Genomic DNA, 20,810 nt, shown 5'->3' on the forward strand with positions numbered 1-20,810 from the left:
TGCAGGACATTCAGATGTGTTAAAAGGCTGGTCAGATGATCTGAGGAGATCGTTGGGGATGTACAAGGAAAGCAGTTACGAAGTTGGAGATAATGGAAATTACCATTTTTCATATTGATGAATTTGGCAATTGGAATATAGGGATGATGGAGACAAAGGGAGTATTTGGGAACAAACAAGAATTTGCTGTCATTATCATGAAAACCTTACTTAAGTGGAATGAATTGTCCACCCTTGGAAGTGTCCTTCTACATGAGGGATACTGCTAATTAAATAACTGAAACCCATCTGGTACTGATTTTAATCTCCAGTGATTACTTTATGGATTCCATGCTGTGCAGAGAGCCAAGGCTCATAGTGAAGGGCAAGAACTAAAAAAAGGTGTTTGGAGTTTAAACTTACTTGAGATTAATTTCTTTAGCATAGCTTTTGTTCAGTGTCAGCATCAGCTTTTTTGGATCAAACAGTTTGTGCATGTAGCAGAACTAAGAGCAGGACTGTGAAAGGTGAAGATGGCACACAGTCTTTTCAGGAAAAAAAGCTATGAGCTTTCTGGAAAGTCAGAATCAAAATGGCTCCTACTGTGAGAAAAGTCTGTTAAAACTAGCCTAATAATAAATCATCTGAGAAAAATGTATATGCATGGCAAAATGTTTTCTCTTTTCTCCAGAACTCTTTTAAGTGTGCAGCTGTGGAAGGGGTTTCTATCTCCAGTTTAGCTACCTGTGAATATCCAGGTTGAACTATGGACTTTGGGGTCCATGGTATTTGGAGGAGTAATTTCACTGATAACTTTCTGGAACGGTGCTAATTCATAAGAGGAAGGGATTTATAATATGATTTAGTATGAAGTGTAGATCAGTGAACTTCGCTGCTGAGATTCCTGGGAGTTCTGTAACTTCTCTGATAGGCAAGAGATGACTGATCTGCTGCAAACTAGAGTATGTCACAGAGGTAGCTATTTCATGATGCTAGTCACACCAGTGCCCCCAGAATCTGGCATTTGGTCGAGTTTTTAAATCCACCCCTTGTTCTTTATTCTTCCTCTCCTAAGAGGATTTTCCTTGTCAGTGTTTTGTCTTTTTAAATAACCAGAAAATTCCTTATAAAAATGAGTTTAAAAAACACTGAGATTCTACAATTCTGCATGCAGACACATGAAAGTAAGATTAAGCATACAAATGTGCCTTTGTCCTTTTGTGCAAATGCTTCAAAATGTAGCCTTCAATTTTGTAGAAACATACGGTTATCCAGAGCAACATAATAAATATTTTGCCAAAACATGAAAAATATGTGTATGTATTCTGTGGAAGTCATTTAGCAGGAAAGTACATATAGAAGCACGACAAAAATAGGCTTCACAGTAATTATGCAGTAGACAATAGAACTCAGAATAGAACTTCTTGTGTATGTATGAGTGTGTTCTAGGGGAAAAAAGCTCTACAGGGACCAAAGCTTGCTGTAAAAAAAACGAAACTTGTTAAACAAGTCTACAAAAGCAGACACCCGATAAACATTTATTTAACCACTGTGAACATTAACTACTATAAGTATTCTATAAAAATTGTTAAAAATTACCAAGCAAGTTGTCATAACTGGAAAAAACCCTACATGTAGTATTTGAAAAACATGGCATTAAGTACCATATTTTAACATACATATTCTACATGGGGATAGAGTTAATACAGCATATTCAGCCTTATCTTAGCATTTAATAAATTCTGAATTCTTATCCATGCAGCTTCAAAGATCCTTCTGTGTTACTTGCATGCCTAGGTTCTAGAAAGAAAGGAAGAGTGATGATCTAAAAGACTAGAGCTAGCCTTTCATCAAAGTTCTCTCTCTAATCTTATCTTTATAGTTTATAATCTTTTCAGACAAGCTAGAGGCTGGTACCAGGGGAATAACAAACCCCATTCCCAATAGTAATAAAATACAGTATGTTGTGGATGGCTGCTCTTGCAGAGGGTGTTAGTGACAATAAATTTCTCTCATGAAAAACAGTGATTTTTATGTTTTCATTTTCAGGTGAGAACACAGTCCTGTGCTGTTTGGGCACAAATTAAAAGTAAGTCAATTTTTCCTTCAGTGAGAAAACAGAAGTTGTCATGGCTTTGCTTGGCAGCATAAACTAATAATTGCTGTGCCTGTTTCTTCATTTGCCATTAATGGTTGGGTGACTTTGAGGATTGGAAGGGTTAGAGGCAGAAAATTTGCCTTGCACTTAGGTATTCCATTCTAATGGATTCAGTAGTCCATCCTAAAATGGATTCCCTGGTTTCTCCCTGGTTTTCAATATTACTCTTTCTATGCATCACATCGAAATCTTTACAGCAGTTTTTGTGCACAAAGGATTTGAAGCACAGAAGATGTGAAATTTTTGAAACCTGTTTTAAGATAACAGTTCTACATTGGCTTAAATATTTCAAAAAAACCAAAACATTTTCTAGCTTTCAGAAGCCACATTATTTTGGTATGTTCAGGTGGTCCTTGGAGAGTTGAGTCCTTTTATGAACTTAGAAAAAAAAAGACCATGCAAACATGAAAAATATGGCAAATTTTTGTACTTGTAAGTACAGTTTCTTAAAATGTAATGGCATAACTTTAAAAGCCAGTGAATTTCTCATCGTGGTTTTATCTTTGTTTTACTTTTTGTGTATAAAATGTTTCCAGTGAATGAGTTTACCTCAGAGGAGTTTGGAATCCACTAGACATCAAGTTTTCCTCCTTTCCACCATGGTGGAAAGTACTCTCTTCACCCATTTCATCATGTTTCGCAAAAAGCAAACATTCGCCTCTCCTGACAAAGAAACTGGCACCACTGGAGTTCCCTACAAACTAAATTCTGCTTTTGAGTTGAAAGACTCATGAAGTGGAGTTAGGAAATGCAGTGACAGTGGAGAGTGAGACAGTACTTTGGAATGATAATAAATCATGTGGTGCATGCAGTGCTTTAGGTGCATTTCCTCCACTGCTCACAAAACCCAAGTCTGACTATTGCTATTACTGATCTTCTGGTGACAGCTGTGTGTTTATTCCTAGGTTGCCTTTTGTTGTTTACTCTCGTGACCTAGTTCATTTACTGCCACACTTAGAATATAATTTAGGCAGTTTGTGGTCATGGAGACTTGGCTAACATCAACAATTCCCTAGGTTTGAGGGCTCTATTGCTAGAGCTGTATAGGCAAGAGCTGTAAAATAACTCTGGAAAGACAGGGAATTGTCCTTTTCTAAATTTGTCAGTTATCGGTTTATAGAGCATCATCAGGGGCTATTTTACATATTGGGGGTGAAAAGAATGGGCATTGGAAGATGGGACTAGGACAGGTCAGGCCTTTGGCTTTGTGTTGTAAATCCATTTGCCTTTATATCGCATGGACTTCCAGCCAAATGGTGTCCTTGGTCTAATGTACTTCTGCAGCTGGAGAGGCTGAGAATATTTTTAGCTCACTGAATCCTTTGGGGAGTATTTCTTAATTCAACTTGTGTGGAAGGCAAATTTATAAATTAAATCTAAACCAAATGGGACTGTTTCAGATGCTGTCTAGACAAAGCTACACATTGTATGATAAATCATTGTAATAAAAAGTGGTAGAAAGCTGTTAAAAGCACACTTCCTTCTGTCACAAATAAGTAAAAGGAATTTTGAGGGTTTTTCACCAAATATACTCTGCAATGTGTAAGGAAGACAGTTCTGTCACTTTTATGGAGAGCTGACATCTGCTCTAGAGTTGCATAACTTTCTTGTGGAAACTGGTGTTGCAGTGATACAAGGACAGGCATAACTTTTACCAAAACTGAACATGCTTGTAGGTTGAACAGATTTTCCCTTTAGGGTCCCTGTCTGAAATTCTTTATTCTGCCAGACTCATGGGGTTCTGCACAGATACAAGCCTTGCTTCATTGAGCAGTGTTAGGCAAAGATGGTAAACTGGTCAGGTTCTCCTTATGGTTCTGTATGATTTTTTTGTGCTGCAGAGGGTGTTTGGGTGAATGCCCAGCCAGTTTTGTGCCTGTAGATTCAAAGGAGCCCCAAAAGAGTTCAATTTAAGAATTGCTTTTCTGATGTTCAGGCACTTGGATTCTCATTGTGAACAAATACAGTAATTTCACTGAATGAGTGCCATTTTTGCAAGAATTTAAATTTTTGCTAAAACATTACATCCTCATGCTTGCAAGATTTAACAGCAAATAGAGTTGTGGAATCTTGCAGGAATAAGATCCAGCATCCTAGGTGTCTCTGGGAAATCCAGTAAGAAATAGGTAACCTTTGATTAATGCTGAAAATGGAATAGAAGTGGCTGGAAGGGATTGAGTTTCGATTTTCCCAGGTTACCTTCACCAGTAGTTCTTAATAATTCTGGTTTTGACAGCAAATCACTGTAAGCCTTCTGTTCTGTCCCTGGGTGACTTCTGGTATTATGGGCTTGGGTAAGGCTGTGATTGCCAGGTTTATTTGTAGTCTGTCACTTGGAAAAAATATAATAAAAGAATGGGGAAGAGCAATCATGCCCAGATTGTAACAATTTTGAAGGAGATGCATTGAGCCATTTAATAAAGTGCTAGGATTTTCTGGCACCAGAGACCACCTTGGCATATGATTTAGACTGAAATTGCCAGTGATGAGAGGTGAAAATGTTGACACTGAGTATCTAAATTTAAAAAAAAAAAAAAAAAAAGGAAAAGGCAGGAAACTGAGTGATGGAGAAGTATAATCACTTTTGAGAAATACAGCATTCAATCTTACTTCCTCAACTGGACTGTAACTACTAGTCAGCTCCATTACTACTTGACTGAGCAGTAAGTCCAGCATCTGAGTTTTGTTACAGTATGTTAGCTTTGAGCAGCCTTGGTCAGTCACCAGACTGAAGCTACACTATTTGGTATTTCTTCATTTGAATTGTTTGATATTTTCTTTCAGATTTATCACCCACTCTGCAATACATGACTGCTGTTGGATTAGCGTCAGTTGCTGCTGTTTGCCTTATACTGTTCCTCTCATTCTCAGCAGCACGGTATGTATTGTTATGAACTCCAGTTTTGTAGTCCTTCTGCACAAGGCTTACGTGTTTTTCTTTTCAGATAGTTTTTCTTGCCAACCTGCTTGGTTTAGGTCTCTTGAGTGGTTAGAAACTATTACAAAGAGTTCCTTCAGTGGCTGCTGAAGTTGTCCATTGCTTGAACTGACACCCTCTGTATCTTTGCAATCACTGGCGAAACATCTGAAAAATACGGAGCTCATCTTAATAAAGGAAGGATTCAGACAGTGAGTAGCACCAGGAATTTAGTTCAGAGGTGTTTTGATTTAATGTTAACTAAATAAATTAAGTATATATGCTGTGCTACTTGAAAAGTGAAGTCCTCCCGACAGAAATGTTGATGTACTTTTCTTACATAAGATGCCAATTTGCAGTCTTCCCAACTTTATTCAAAAGGCCTAAAAGGACTGTTTTTCAGTAGCAGTTGATCTTTAGCTAAAGGCCACAATAAAAACACGTTAGAAATTTTTAAGAAATTGATTTCTTTCTGTTTCGTGATCCTTCATGCAGGGGCAGTAACTTTATAACTGTCTTACTTTCAAAGGTAAAACAAATATGTGCCTTTAAGTAATTGTGAATGTCTATGTATGTGTAAAATCTCTTGACTAAAAAATATGTCTTTGTTGTTGTTTTAATATGTTTATCTCTAAGAATAGTCTTCTGACTTCTGTCTCTTGAAAGGTCAGGAGCCTCCAGCCTGGGGGCTGTGAAGTATAGAGCATTGATTGGTTAAGCTGCTTATTTGGCATTCAGAAATAGAAGAAGCTAGTCTTATACAGGGCTGGAGAAAGTAGGATTAGTTGGATTATTTACAGTTGTCTAAATTTCAAATCAGTTCTTACTATCTAAATTCCAAAATAAAGGTTCCACGGTGTCTTTCTTTAAGTAAGTAAAGGAAGGGATCTCAGCATTCCCTTGGCAATCGGATGGAGTGGTAAACTTGAGCTTGCAGTCTTGATTGTTTTGGGGTTTTTTGAAAAACATTGTCAGAGTCAGCTTTGACATTTAAGGTAGAACAGGCTGTAACTGTCTTGGTGTCTAAACTAGCACTCCTGGCAGAGGGCTTATTGCAGGAGGAAGGGTGTCCCTGAGCTGTTGTGGCGTGAAAGGCTCCTCAGTTATTTCAGTTTCTCTGGTGAAAATGTGACAGAGAGTTATAAATACTATGTCAAATCAATTAGCATCACAGTGATAGGAGAGCTATTTAAGATAATAGATAGTACTGGAAGAATCATGTATGAGTATGAACAAGTTATGAATAAGTGTAGAGAAGATTAGGTTCTGAACTTCCATTTCAGTCTTCTTTTAAAAGGAGTGAGAGCAAAAAAACCTCAGGTGACATCCTTAGGGAGCTGAGTACATTGAGTGCATTTGACAGGGGTCATGCTGTAATGTGGTGTAATGTTGGGGGCCAGGACTTGATAATTCAATAATTATGTTTTAGGCCCTTGATCCCATGTACAGAAAAATTCTTGAATCCATTCTTCTGTTTTAGAGTACATCAGACAGAATCCTTGGCAGAAATTAAAGCTGCCTCATCCCAGTAGGAGGCAGAGAAGGGAAAACGCAGTTGTTGGTTGTGATAAGACCCTTCACAGTGCTCACAAGAAGTAGCTGTAATGTTCTTAAATAACAAATACTCTTTTAGTTTTAAATGAGCATCAATTTAATGCATTTCTGAGGGAGAATGTAATTTGAAAAAACATGTGAAGTCTGCCTTCTGCCCTGTCCAGTTGTAAAGCCACGGTCCTGTTTTAGGCACTGTACTCCAAGAAGGATGTGGCCCATCAGGAGAAAGAGACAGAGGAACTTGACAAGAGAGACATGAGATCTATCTGATCCAGCTGTGAGTAGGGTAATCTACTAGTAGGTTGCTTAGCCTGGCAGAGAAGAGACTGCCAAGAAACATCATGATACACAAATACACAAACAGCAATTAGAGAAGGACCAACTTCCCTGTGTCCATAGTGCTCATGCTGCATGTACCATTCATGGGCAGTATACCCATGTGCTTCTGAACGGTAGGAAAGGGATGCATGGGAACAGACCACTGTGAATGCTCTGGAACCATGGCTTCTGAGTGGTCTGCAAGAGCAGGTTAAACATTTGTCAGGAATGACACAGCTACAGCTGATCTTGCCATGGTATCAGGTGAATGGTCTTGGATTATTTCTTGGGGTCCCTGTAAGCTTTTCTGTTCTGCAGCTTCTGTCACAAAGAACCACTGTATTCAAGTGCTCACCAGCTTGCCACATGTCTGCTGCCTCAGGGATTATATTACCGCAGAGGAACAGATTGTGAATTCCCACTAGCATGGTTGCTGACAGCAGTTTTAACTGTTCCTCAGTGAGTAAAAGTCCAACACTGGATTCACAAAGCACACAGCCTGACTGCTGATGTCCTTAGATATTGGGGGTTTTTTTCATTTAAAAATGCATTAGCCTGTAGTTGTTATTAAGGTGCCTTGTCACACATTCACCTTGCTTCATTCCTCCTAATCCTTTGCTTCCTTTTTTATGTGATGCGCATTCAGATGCATAAGGACAGTGCCAAAACTTAAGCTTTCTGAAGATCTGCATTGGGCATGAGTGTTGTCAGTGCCAAGGTAAACATAGGTCAAGTAGTCATCAGACCCTATGGGAATGCTTCCTACCCATCTCACACTGGCTGTAATGTTCAGAATTTATACCAGCACCTTAGGTCTTCAAAACACTTCAGAAACTCTGTCATTTTTCCCATGAATATGAGTGATGCAAGTTCTCTGTCAGGCCCATGCTTGAGTCTTGAATGGTTTTCAAGTATGTTTTTTTTTAACTGGATTTTTTCTGTTTCCCAGCTCTTCTCTCCACAGCACAGTGCACTCCCCGCCTGCTGCTTTAGCCTGCGAGGCTGTACATTTATCTGCTCCAGTGGATGTGGCACAAACAGGGATTACATCATCATTCCTAGAGACTGAAAATGTCTCTCTTCTCTGATGTGTTACCCCCTAAAGTCAGTATAGAGAAAATGCACTCTTCTTACCAAAGCCAGCATCTGTCGGGTATGGACATATATGCACAGCACGTATGTACTATAGCATGGGCAGTTGAAACGTGTTTGTTACTGGAAGTGAGATGCTTATTGTTGCCCCTTGTTTCCAGATGGTGGTATATGTAAAGGAGAACCTTCGCTCACAAACAGGTTTGTGTCAGAGACATTAGCATGCGTCCCATGTGTTGGCCACAGGCTTTCAGCTATTCCAGCCACATGAATGCCTGATAATGAGTGTCTGTATTGTACTTTATTGCATGAATAATCCCCGGATGCAGTTGAGATTGTCTGTCGATCAACTGGTATTTTGGATACCTTAGGACACAAACTGGCCCATTATGGGAGAAAATATAGATCAACCCTTATATCAGATAAAATGCCTGTTGTATTTCCAAGTATAAAGGTAGAAGACTTTCATCAGTCACTTACGGGTAATGGTACTTCAATAACAAGTATAGAGTTGTTAGCCATAAAATTGTCACATTTAAATAGTGTCAGCAACAGAGGTGTTCCAGAGGTACTGCAATCATTGCTCATAGCAATTAGCAATAATTGCAAATAATATACCAGTCTATAAAACTGCAGTTTGCCAAAAAGCTGAGTAGCTTTAATGGCATGTGAAACTAATTCAAATAAGGAGCTACCTGTGTTCAGTGCAGTTTTGTTAATCTCTGATCAATAATTACAGCTAAGTAAAACCATTAAATCATTATCTGATTAATGAGCTGGTGTGTACCATCTGGTTAGAGTTACTTAATAAAGTACAATTAACCAATTTCCTATGGCATACACCCAGTTAATATTTTTTCCTTCTGTAAGAAAGAATCAAGTGCTTGTGATTACTTCCGCTCCTGTTCAGAAGTTGCTTTGAGATATATTAGCAAAATCATTTTGTTAACTGGTGAAATAAAGAAGCAAGAATTTTGGTTTTTACTCAAGTTTTGTCATTTTTTTCCAAGTTATATTTTGTGTTTTACCACTTTGAATATATGATACTTGGTTTTGGAATTCTAAATGTTTCTGATTCCTACTGGCTTTATAATTTTAAATGTTCTGTCTCTCTAGGTAGTGTAATTCCTTTTTTGGTGTTTAAAAAGGGTATTTCAAAGTGTAACAGCAGACTTCATAGTTGGTAGCAAGGAGGAATTACAATCAAAATTACATGAGAGAGCTTTTAACTGCATCTAACTGGGCGTACTTTTTTCAGAAATGGGCAGATAAAATTTCTGTTATCCAGCATTTCCACTGCTTACTAAATCTGCCCTTCAAGTTAGTAAGTTTTCAGTAGTTAGTAGCTGAGTAAGAACACCTTTGTCTACATTAGTGATTAAGAGTTGATAACATTTTGCTTTACTGATTGAGAAAGAATGACTTAACTGTTCATACTGGACTACTGTTACTTATTTTTCAGTTTCTCCTGTGGAATTCATTCTCACACATTCTGCTCATAATTCCCTTTCTTAATGGAATGGGTTGCCAAGGTTTGGCATAGCGGTACAAACTGCACCACTTTATTCTGGTTCATTTTCCTGCTGCTCTGGTCCTGTGAGAGAGTTCATGAGCAGCTGTTCCTGAATAAGGGAGAGCTGGAGAGGGAGAAAGTGATTTAGAGAGACAGACTTGCCATCCTCTGTGAAAGAAAACTTATTTCACCTTTTACTGAGACCAGCAGTGTTCCAGTACGTTATGCAGGACCAGGAACATAAAGTCTATCTTGTCAGTGGGTATAGTTGGAAAGTTGGAGGTCTTCACATACACTTCAACAAGTAATTTCTTTTCTGTGTGCCTCTTGTTTACCTAGCTTGTCTTTTCATAATGTAAAGTTTTCAGAGCAAGGCACAGCAGAGCGGTGCAGCATTTTAATACCCAGGAATGGACCGGTAAGGGAGAAGCGATGAGGCAGGACTCCCTGCCATCTTAAGTTCTCCAAAACAGCTACAGTCCTGCAAGTTCCCCTCTTTCCCTCTGCTTTTTTTGTCACTCTTGTCAGACCTACCTCTGGCTGTAAGCCTGTCTTCGTCTGTCATGTACTTATCTTCCATCTCCATCTGTTTCATTTTAATGTGGGAAGCACAGAGAAATAATTTAGCCTTGCCCTCCTCAGATAATTGTGCAAATGTTAACAGTTCATTCATTAGAGCCTCTCTCTTTCAGAAACATTGCTCTATTGCTCCCAAGCTTTACAATTATATTTTTTAAATTATTTTTTAGGGCAAATCAAAAGGTTTAAACAGTAGGAAATTAAGAAGTAGGTAGAATAGAAGAAGGTTCTTAAAAGTTCTAGTGAGAACAACTATTACAGGATGGACAAAAAGAACAATGTGAAATTATAGTGGCTGTACTTACTTTTGTCTGTTACAGAAACAAGTTTGTATAGTGAAATTAATCCGGTTTAAGAGTACTGCTAATGAATGCCAGTTCTCTGACATTTCATTGAAAGAAATACGCCATTATGCTAGAAAGAGTTTAACTGAAAATACGAACTTTTAGACTTCAGATCAGATTTACAAAGATACTTCTTAGGAGAAGCTAGTCCTAGCAGGTGCCACTTTGAATGGGGCTTTGGATTTAGAAGTGTGTGTCTGTAGGGGTACTTTTGTTACTCAGATTTATGATCCTTACACTCAAGTTCATGGAGTGGTCTAGCGGCTCTGTATTTTAGATGTAGCATCCTGCCACACTAATTGCAACATTGACATAATCACACCCTCATGGTTCAAGAAATTCTAGAGACATTTCTAATGATCCTTCACTGCTGTTCCTTCAGTTAACACTGAAATTCTTCTTTTTCTTCCAATGTTTTTTGCTCTGCGTCCTTGGATATGTGTTCCACACCCAGGCCAGGTAAGGTAAAGCCAACTGAAGCTGCTCTGCTTTTACTGCTGATCTATACCCATTCATGGTGCTATGTTGAGATGTGCTATATTGAGAAACTGGTTTAGATACTTACCAATATCTGTATTATCTCTGAAGTGTTCTCATCTGTAGAGGAAAAGGGAAAGCTTTATCCCTGGATAAACAATTCTGTGTAAGCTTAAGTTAAAGTATTTTTTCTCTTTTATTCTGTAATAGTGAGATAACATGCAGGTTACTATAAAAATCCAACATTTATGCACGTAATTGTGATGGTGTGTCAAATGAAAAACCTTTCATTGTAAAATACACTTTCTACTGCATATCACTGATGGGTCCTTTAAATCTTTTGGTGAGATTTCTTTGTTCTGGGCATGATAGAGACAGCCAGAAGCCATCCAGGCTTGTTTGTTTGTTTCAGTCTCAATCAATTGTACGTAGATATGGCCAGATATGTGGGCCGGTATGCTCCTTGTTTCTATGTGTGGTCTCAGATTTAACTGTTCTCAGTCACCCCTCTTTCCCAGGTCTGGCACTGTTTTGCAGTGCCATTTCATACTGAGCAGAATTCAGCCAAGAGTCCAGCGTGAGCTGGCAGATCCATGATCTGTAGCTCAGATGGAAGTATTTCTGTTCCTAGTGACAGCATAGCTAGGAAGTTAGGAAAGTGTCTGAAAAATCTAACTGTTGCATTGCTTTCAAGGACAGAGCTGGTGCCTTTGGGTGACATTCTGAGGAGACTGAATTTAGTTGGTGATCTCAGTGCTGAGCTCTCTCTAGTGGAAAGGAACAAGTGTCAGCGTTGCAAAAGCACCTCCACAACTGCAGCTGCTGGCAGTGGGAGAAGTGACTCTGTGGACAGCACAGACGCTTGTTCCTTTTGGCTCTGAGAGAGGTGAAGTCTGATGAGGCAGAGGGCGATGACAGTATTTGTGGTATGGCTATTACAGAACTATTTCCGTTTTGAGATTAACAAAAATGGCACCTTTATGGTCACAAAAAAAGGGGACTATGCTCTGAAGTTCTGTTTTTCCTCCTCCCCAGCTTCCCCAAGTGTTTGTGTGTATTTTTTCCAGAAATATTTGTTTTGTTCCTGCAGTCTCACAGCTGAATAAGGAAGAGTGACCTTTTATTGGTGTTTTCGCACCTTGAGGCAGGACAATTGATCTATTTCAGTTGCAGTTCATGTTTTATGTTCCCTCGTGTGCTTGTTGGATCACCACGTTGTGAAAAACTGTATACATATATATTTATAATATATATGTGTATATATATATATATGTAGTTTGTTCTGTTTCTTCCATTTCACTTAAGATGTAACTGAAGATATAGTCGGAATTTCACAGCAAGGGTGGGAAAGTTCTGTTTCTGCCCCAAGGAGTGTAAAAAGTATTAATAGACTGGGGAGCAACAGAGAAAGGATTCTAGAAATAAAGTCAGTTCTTAATGGAACGTAATTTCCAAAGGCCCAGATTTTAGTGAGCAGCTTTTAGCCTGGAGTGTTTTAGCTTGACTTTGACGACATTTCATATAAAAGTCTCTCCTGCACCCATCCTGGAAGAAGTGAAAAGGATTGGAGTAGTCTCGTGAAGATTTTTCAAGTTAATGGGCACAAATCAGCCATGCCAATACATTGGATAAAGCCTAACATAACCAGAACGTTAGGGTTGGAATAAGCCAGTTCTCAGCTTTCCCTTTTAGCTGTGTAAAATTACCTACTCAGTTTGGCTCTTGGCTAATGAAGATGTTAGGAAGTTCCACTTTGGTTTGCATTTCTGTGAATTCTGACACATTCTAGAAATTTTATTTCCATGTGTACCATTGGCCAGTCCTTTTCTATAACCTGGAGTATTCATTGAGGCACACAAAAACAGAGCCAGGTGAATGTGGAATGTCAAATGAGTAGCAATTGTAAATATGTGCTGAGAGGCGGGGAAATAGTGTTTCAACAGCAGTTCTGCATTTTTGCAGTATACCAGTCTCTTACTGGCAGATGAATAAAATTATTATTATGTGATTATGCAGCATGTTTCAGCATGGTGATTTGAGTGTTTTGTGGCTAAATGAAATCTGGCTCCTTCCATTTCTGTTAAATACTACCTTACTCCCTTTATTCTTCTTGCCTTTAATCTGCCAGATGTTCATTTTTATTACAATCAAACAGGCTCAAAATTGGGTGTACATCCAGATATTCTGAGGAATTCAACTTTCTGCCCCAGATTTTCATGAAATTCCCTTGAAATTAGGGAATTATGCAGGTTTGCACCCCGTGCCACTTAACATTGTTCTTTCTAAATTTAGTGCAGTGGTATATATTTACATGGGTTTAGAATCTGCTCTTATGTTTTAACTCGAGAGAAAGAGGAGAACAGAGAGATAAATACATTGTGCATTTTCGCGAGGAGATTGAAAGCAGTAGCTGTAAGGATGTTTCCTAGTATGGCCACAGCAGTATCCAAAGACTCTTCAGCAGTACTATTATTTAAGCACTTTTTGTCTACACAGGACGTCACTGTGAAGCAAGGTAGATGGGAATTTCCAGCTGCACATTGCCTTTGTGGCAATTCTCTTTCTTGCTCGAAGATACAATTTCATCCTATTTATTTTTTGCTTCTTAAAAGATTTTTCTGTTGGTCAGTCTGACAGCATTTGAGATTAAATAGGATTGTTTGAGTTAGGTTAGGTTCCTGTTGATCTGTTCTGCTTTCTGCTGGGACTCCTGGGAGTTTTTTTTTTTCATCCTACATCCTGATAATTACTACAGCAGGACTGATTCATATTTTTCAAACAGACCAGACTGTTTGAACACATTTTCATGTATTAGCTTTGGGTGTTTTGCAATGAAAAGCCATGCCATCTTTGACAAGGTATAACAAGTATTTTGTATCCAATAACATGACTTAATGCAAGCACCAGTTCTGGCTTTGCCCAGGTTCACCCTCCAAAACAAAAGGCAGAGTTCATGCATTGGAAAGGGATTGCATTTAGAGTGACAAAGTAAGGCTTAAATGACAGTGATTTTGTAATCACAGGAGTGATGAACCCAGAATACTTCGTAGAGTATCAGCAAGCAAGAATACTACCTTAATAGTATGTCACACTGTTTTGCATTTATCCATAAACATGTCCCAGCAGATGATAGTAAATCAGTATGATAGTGAAATACATTTTCCTCCAGGCTTTTCATCTGGTACCTGGCATTTCCCTTCTCAGGTGTTTTCCACATAAGTCTGCCTTGGGTATTGAATAATTGCTTCCTGTGTTCAGTCACATCCTAAAATGCTCTGGGTAAAGTCTCTGTAGTCAGGATATGCTTCTCTGTAGGAATAATGGCCTGGTGAAAATTGTTTGAAGTACTTTGGTACAGTGGTAGAAACTGCAATACCTAAAAGAGACATTATTTCACAACACTGGCCCCTTGCTCTCTGGATATCATGTGCTTTTTTTTCCTTTCTTTTTTTTTAAAGATTTCCAGTCTCTTTTGAAAATCTTAGGTGTGCAGTCTCTAAGATCCTGGAGCACTTAACCTGAACTTCACTTCTATATCCCTTTCCATTGTTAAGGTATGCTTTACTGTGAGTGGCATATGAGTCAAGATTTAGAATCATAGAATCATAGGACAGCTCAGGTTGGAAGGGACGCATAAGAATCATTGAGTCCAACTCCCTGCTCCTTGCAGGACTACCTAAAACTAAGCCATATGACTAAAAGCAGATGTCCAGATGCTCCTTGAACTCTGACAGGCTTGATGCCTTCCCTGGGGAGCCTGTTCCAATGACTGACCACCCTCTCAGTGAAGAACCTTTTCCTAATGTCCAATTGAACTTCCCCTGATGCAGCTTCATTCCATTTCCTCGTGTCCTATCGCTAGTAACCAGAGAGAGGAGATCAGCACTTTCCCCTCCGCTGCCCCTTGCTGCCCTTATTTGTGTGCTTGGGATCAGTTTGTCCAAGTTCATTTGTGTTAGTTGAATGTTCCTTCTGCCTTACTTACTGTAAGTAACTGTTTCACAGTTTTACTGTTTTCTAAAGAAACAAGCCTGTTACAAAATCTCTCTTAATTCCCCATAATAATGTCTTTGCCCATAGGCACATTCAAGAGCAACAGTTGTGTTGTGAGTTTGGTGAAAGCAGGCAGTTGAGAAGGACTAGAATCCAGCCTCTCTTTTTGTCAGGCACCAGAGAATCCACTGCACAAGTAAATTATGTTACAAATGCTCTGTCCATGCTTTAGGAAACAGGCAATACAAGAATAATCCATTGCACAGTCAATTCTCTCAGTCTCTTGCATGCAAACAGCAATGAAAATCTTGAGCTGCTTAGTATGTGATTAGTCTCCTGTGCCTGCTAAGAGCTGAGCTCATTTAACAACAACGCTCAAGTTGTGTTAGAAATTCAAATCAATCACAAGATGTAAATCCAAGGAAAAGCAGGCTTGGTTGAGCCCAGTGTTCACAGATCTGCTTGTTATCTAAACTCTTTCAGTATGCCTGCAGGCTGTTCTCTGCAGACAGATTTAAACAATTATAGAGCAATGGTTTTTTTCAATACTCATTTGCGGTCTGTTAATTCTTAAAACCTGTTAGGAGCATCAGAAAATCAGTGCAGCTGAAGGTAGCTGTCATAGAGAATCACGGAAGTGTTTTTCACTAGAAAAGACCAGTGACATTCTCTGAACTCATCTCTCTGAATTGAAGACAAAAAAAAAAAAAATCAATGCAAGTGCAAACTTCCCTTAAGTAGGTTTTATCTGATAGCTGCTGGTCCAGAATGATGACATGTAAACAGGAGATTACAGGCAGACTCAGGCTTCCTCAAGGAACATGTTTTCCCAGTGCTCTGGTGTTCTGCAAAAGATGGACACAGCACAAACAATAGCCAGGGAACATGCAGTGCATAGAAGAAGGATTACAAGACAAATCTTGGTGTTCATATGAATAGAAGAAGCAGATAGGTTTATGCAGGTATGCTGTAATGAACTGAGCGGTGTAGAAGATTTTAAATAGGAAGCAAGGTGATTATTAGATTAAGTTAACAAAAGCCTTTGAGTCTCAGAGTGAGCTTTTAAGGGTGACTTCTAAAACCATTCTCTTCACACCACAGTCATGGTCTTACACATTTTATCTTCTTTCCAGGAACTGTGCTGAGTCTGCAGGTACCTACATCTCTAAGGCTCCATATTAGAGGCTGCTGATTACAGGTCCTTGTGTGTGTTAGCTGCAATTTATTATTGTTTTTGCAGCTTATGGTTTATATGCTAATTTTGCTGTTGCGTGGCCCTAGCAAAAATTTCCAGCTTTTTAATGAGAAATGAGTAAGCTGGGAGAAGTCTCCACTTCAGTCTTAACCTTTCTCACAGCTGTAGAAATCTGGCTACCAGCTGCTGGGAAATCACAGGCTACAGATGCAAGTCTTGAAACTGCAGAAGCAGCAGGTTTCTTTTCAGCCATCCCCGAGTGCAAATCACTATAATCAGTCCCTGTTTTTCCAAGCAAACAAGCAGCTTTCAAAACCGATATAAATCTTTCTTTTCCTGCCTTTGACATCCTTAAATAAACGTACCATTCTTTGAGTTTCACTTTGTTACCTTTTAATCTTGTATTCATTTTCTCCTACATTATAAGTTACATTTACTTCCCTTTGTCTTTTTCCCAATGGAGTCAACATCCTGTGGGAGCATATGATCACATTTTTTTCCTCTTTGTAGGGAGTGGGAGTGATGGCTTGCCTCTGTTGGGAAAAAAAAAAAAATTCATCAGTTAAACCCCTAGAAAATACACTGTATCTCAAAGGTACAGCCTGAGGTAGAGATGAGGATTTCAAATGTGCTTGCTGTAACATTTGCTCTTTTGCACTGTTCCTCTCAGATTCCAAATCAAGGCAGAAAAGGTGAATGGATACACTTTAAATTTGGAACTTTCTGTCCAGCAGCAGGAAAACCAGAGAGAGAGAAAAAACTGCCTGTTAATATAATTTCAGTTGTTCTCTTGCAATCTGACATCAACAAAACTTTGCTTATTCTTCATGATAAATGATTGATCTAAGAAAAAATCCTAGGGAGAGTTCATATTTTAAAAGTACAGTGAAGAGGCAAACTGTCCCAAGCTGCTTGGGAACACCATCCCAAAAGCAATTGCTTCCTTTGTGGTTGGAATTTTGCAAAGGAATTGCTTCCTCTGCTGCCAGTCATTGGATCTGCCTTTATCATGGTTCTCTGCAGACTCTTAGGATGCTTGCCATCGCATTTAAGAATGTATTTTTTGGAATCATGGGATCCACTGCTTATCTAGCCTTTGCATTTATCCATGGCACTCTCAACAGACTGTCATTGACTGAAGACCAGTACTCAACGGCTGTTGATCTTTCTAGTGTGTTTGGCAGAAAAAGTTATCAGATACGTGCTTTTGAGATAATCTTTACCAATAGATTTTTAATCAACAGATCAGCAAATGAAATGTGGAGCAAATGGCAGAACCACGCTGTTCACTCCAATTTCAGGCTGCCATAGGCTGCTTTGCAGAGTGCAACTTCTGTGTCAGTAGGGAAGCATTACCACAGTTAGAATTAGAGATCCAACTGAATAAAGAGGAAGTCGCCTGACACCCATTAGAGTTCTTTTGAGTAGATGTTGAGCTTTTTAAAAAAACAGTGTTCATGTCAAGACTGAGTATTTCTGTCCAAACAGGTCTCCTTCTGAGAGAAGATTGAAGGTCTGCTGTTATTTTGAAGCTGCAGTTTCTAGAAGTGCTGTGACTGGCTCAGGGAGAGTCTTTGTCTCCTAACTTCTTTAGATTTATTTTTGAAAGTCTGTAACCTTCCCTCTTCACTTCCCTTGAAAAAAATCAGGAAACTTGATTAAGAAGGAAAAGAATAAGGTAGACAAGATCTTAAGATGTTGCTGAAGTAAATTAGGATTTGCAGCAAGGCAGTGCTGGTAAGTTCCCCTCAGCCATGAAGTGGTCTTTGCAGTTTCTGATGCTTTAAATTGGATACCAGCTAAACTCACATTACCCTGGTTTCCATAACTCCAAAAGGGTAGTGGAAGGCAGAACAGGACAGTACTTGCTGTGGGACTTCAGTGGAGTTACCTGCTCTCTCTGATACTCTGTCTGCTAGCGTGTGGTACAAGCTAACGGATGCAGAGACTAGAAATATCAGAAGCATCTACTAGCAGGGCCTTAGGCTTTGAGCATACGGTTGTGATCTGAATACTGTGGCTACTGCATGACAAATGTCTGAAACTCCTTTGGGCCCAAGGAGGAGTAAGGACAATAAATGCAGCCAAATTTAGTGAAACTTAATTTTTCTTTTCTCCTGCTTTTTGAGAAACACCTCATTGACAAATGCAAAACAGTGCTAAGCTGTGGTTGACAGTCATCTTTTTGGTCCACAGCGAAGTGACTGGTGGAAAATACAGACATTTTCTAGGGGAAGGGGCAATTACTGGTGAAGGGAACTTTGGAGAGAGGCCAGGGAAAAGAAACTGTATCACAAGAACATGAGTAAGGAGGGGAGTGACTTGCACAAGAGATAAAGGAAAAGAAAGCAGAATCTGGGAACAGATGAATGCACCACTTTGGCTTTTTGTGCTGTTTTTTGTAATATCCACCTTTGTTGTGGTCCGTCACAGCCAGACGTGTTTAGTTGTCAATTTGAGGGGGTAGCCAGACAGGTCATTTGCAAGTCAGCAGCATGTGTGGAGCAATTGCAGCATCATGGTCACTCTGAGTGTGCTGGTGAGGGGAGCAGGAGAAAATGTATTTTCCCAGCAAAACGCTTACCTATGAAAAAATGGTGCAGTGGGAGGAGTGGGGACAGCTGAAGCAGCCTTTGGGTTAGAGGTCGGATCACAGTTTTGCATGAAGACATTGGGATTTTTTTTTTTCCTCCCAGAAATATGGAAAGTTTACCCCTGACTTAAATTTTGCAAAGCTCATGGGGAAGCAGGCACCAGCAGACACCTTTCTAGCCTAGTTGTTTGGGTATCCATCAAAAGTCAGATCTTCTCTTTGTCCCATTGAGAGCAGGAGCTTCAACTTGAATCTCTCCCCTTGCAGAAGTCCCTGAATCCTATACACTTCCATAGCAACTGTAGAAAGTGCACCCCCATCCACCTAGCAAATCATGTTCCAATGCTTTCTGTGCCAAGCTCCCTGCAATCCCTTTAAGGAAACAAGGCTTTCTGCTGCTTTTGGTTTTGTTTTTTTTTTTCTTTTTTTTCTTTTTTTCTTTTTGTCTTTTTTCAAACAAGTAGTATGTTTGTACCATTTTTATACCCAAGCACACAGCCAGTGCTTGTGCTCCAGCAATCTGCAGGTATAAACAGAGCCATGATCTGAACTTGGGCAGGCATTGCACACCAGCTGTGGGGTCGAGTCTGTGCTACGTAGCACGGGAAGACCAGCTGCAGCCTCTGACGCTCACGGGACCTGTATCTTGTTGTGTTCCCCTGTGGAACTCCACCATCCCTCATCCATTTTGTGTCTGGCACTGTAGGCCCCCTCCCCTTTCACAACTCACATGTTTTAGTAAAATAGAGTTCTAAAACATTGTAAATTGAAATAAAGTATCTCTTTTGTTTCATTTTTTTGTTTTGTTTTGTTTGAGAGATGCCAGTGAATGAAAAATAGCTCCTGCTTTGGCACTACTGACCTGTAGCAGCCTTGCTCCCACCACGTAGGGTCTCCATGAGACTGTGACTTTGATTTATCCAAGCGCTGACATAAGTGAGAAATGTAGATGATTAAAATCTGATACAGCAGGGTTTCGCAGACTCATGTTATTTTTCCCAGCTTTTAAGTGGTTGTTGGTAGTTACATGCCCAAGGGCTTCTGCTGGCTTCAGATTTTTTTGTCTAGTGCAATGACAATTTTGTAACAAAAGTATTCCTTTTCCTATGGAGGAACAGGGTTTTACAGAAAGGTTGCCGAAATAATTAAATAAACAGACATTTTGTCAAGTACAAACTTTATGAAAGTCCAGTGATTTAAAACCACGTTTTCTCACAGTGTTGCCCATGTAAGGGAGCAGCTGGAGAGAGGAAGGTATCCCTTTAGAATGTCATAGTACCCCTTCCACCTCTGTGCTTGCCTAAGCTTTAATCTTCGCATCCAAAGGCAAGCCCTCAGCCTGAGCTGCTCTGTTGGGCTTTTTATCTGTGAGATACTCTCTAAGGCATTTAGGTACTAGCAGTTCTTCTCGAGAAGGGCAGGCAAATGCACATAAACATCTAACTGAGTACCTACACCCTTACAAATTAGGTTTCCTGAGGATGGAGATGTCTGGAACTGTTCTGGATGAACAGGAAAGGCAAGGGCAATAGCTGCTCTTGCTTACTGTGAGCTGTGGTGGTTCTGATGGGAAACAGCACGATGGCATCAGTGGGCCTCTGCTGGAGCCCCACAGGGCTGTGGAGAAGTCTCCTAGCCCACCACCAGTAAAGATGAACATGACAGTAATTGGAGAGGCACTTCTGGACTGGAGTGACACTCCAGTAGTGCTCTCCCTAGGAAGTGGAGCTGGTGAAAAGCTGGACCAAACCAACCAAGAGCACAGGTTTCACCAGCATTGAACTCTGAGATGCAGGGAAGTACTTGAGGAATATTTGTTTAATGTGTGTTTGTGCTGGCAGATGAGTAATCCTTTATAGCCACAGGCATGGAGAGAATGGGTGTTGCTAGTCTCTGAGTTGCATATATAAATATATATTTGTATGTATATTGATGCTGCATTTCCTTGCCTCTGACAAAAGTTTTTCCCGTTACATAAACAGGCTTTTGACTGCATAAAATTAGTTTCAACCCCTAAAGTCATCTAAATTGTAGCAGAAGGGGCAATTTGGCTTTCTAACTCCTCCATCAGTGTTTTTACCAGCACATCACCACACCA

The 20,810-nt window shown here is 39.6% G+C and overlaps 1 protein-coding gene across 1 annotated transcript in view; it reads left to right on the plus strand.

Moving 5' to 3' along the window:
• Positions 1-9,002, plus strand: part of SUSD1 (sushi domain containing 1) — a 55,825-nt gene extending 46,823 nt beyond the window's left edge. The window contains 3 exon segments of the mRNA XM_030004259.2: positions 2,029-2,068; positions 4,922-5,015; positions 7,876-9,002. Coding sequence (XP_029860119.1) covers positions 2,029-2,068; positions 4,922-5,015; positions 7,876-8,014 — 273 coding nt within the window. The 3' untranslated portion in view covers positions 8,015-9,002.
• Positions 9,003-20,810: the final 11,808 nt, after the last annotated feature.

Source organism: Aquila chrysaetos, chromosome Z, assembly GCF_900496995.4.
Source record: "Aquila chrysaetos chrysaetos chromosome Z, bAquChr1.4, whole genome shotgun sequence".
Lineage (NCBI taxonomy): Eukaryota > Metazoa > Chordata > Aves > Accipitriformes > Accipitridae > Aquila > Aquila chrysaetos.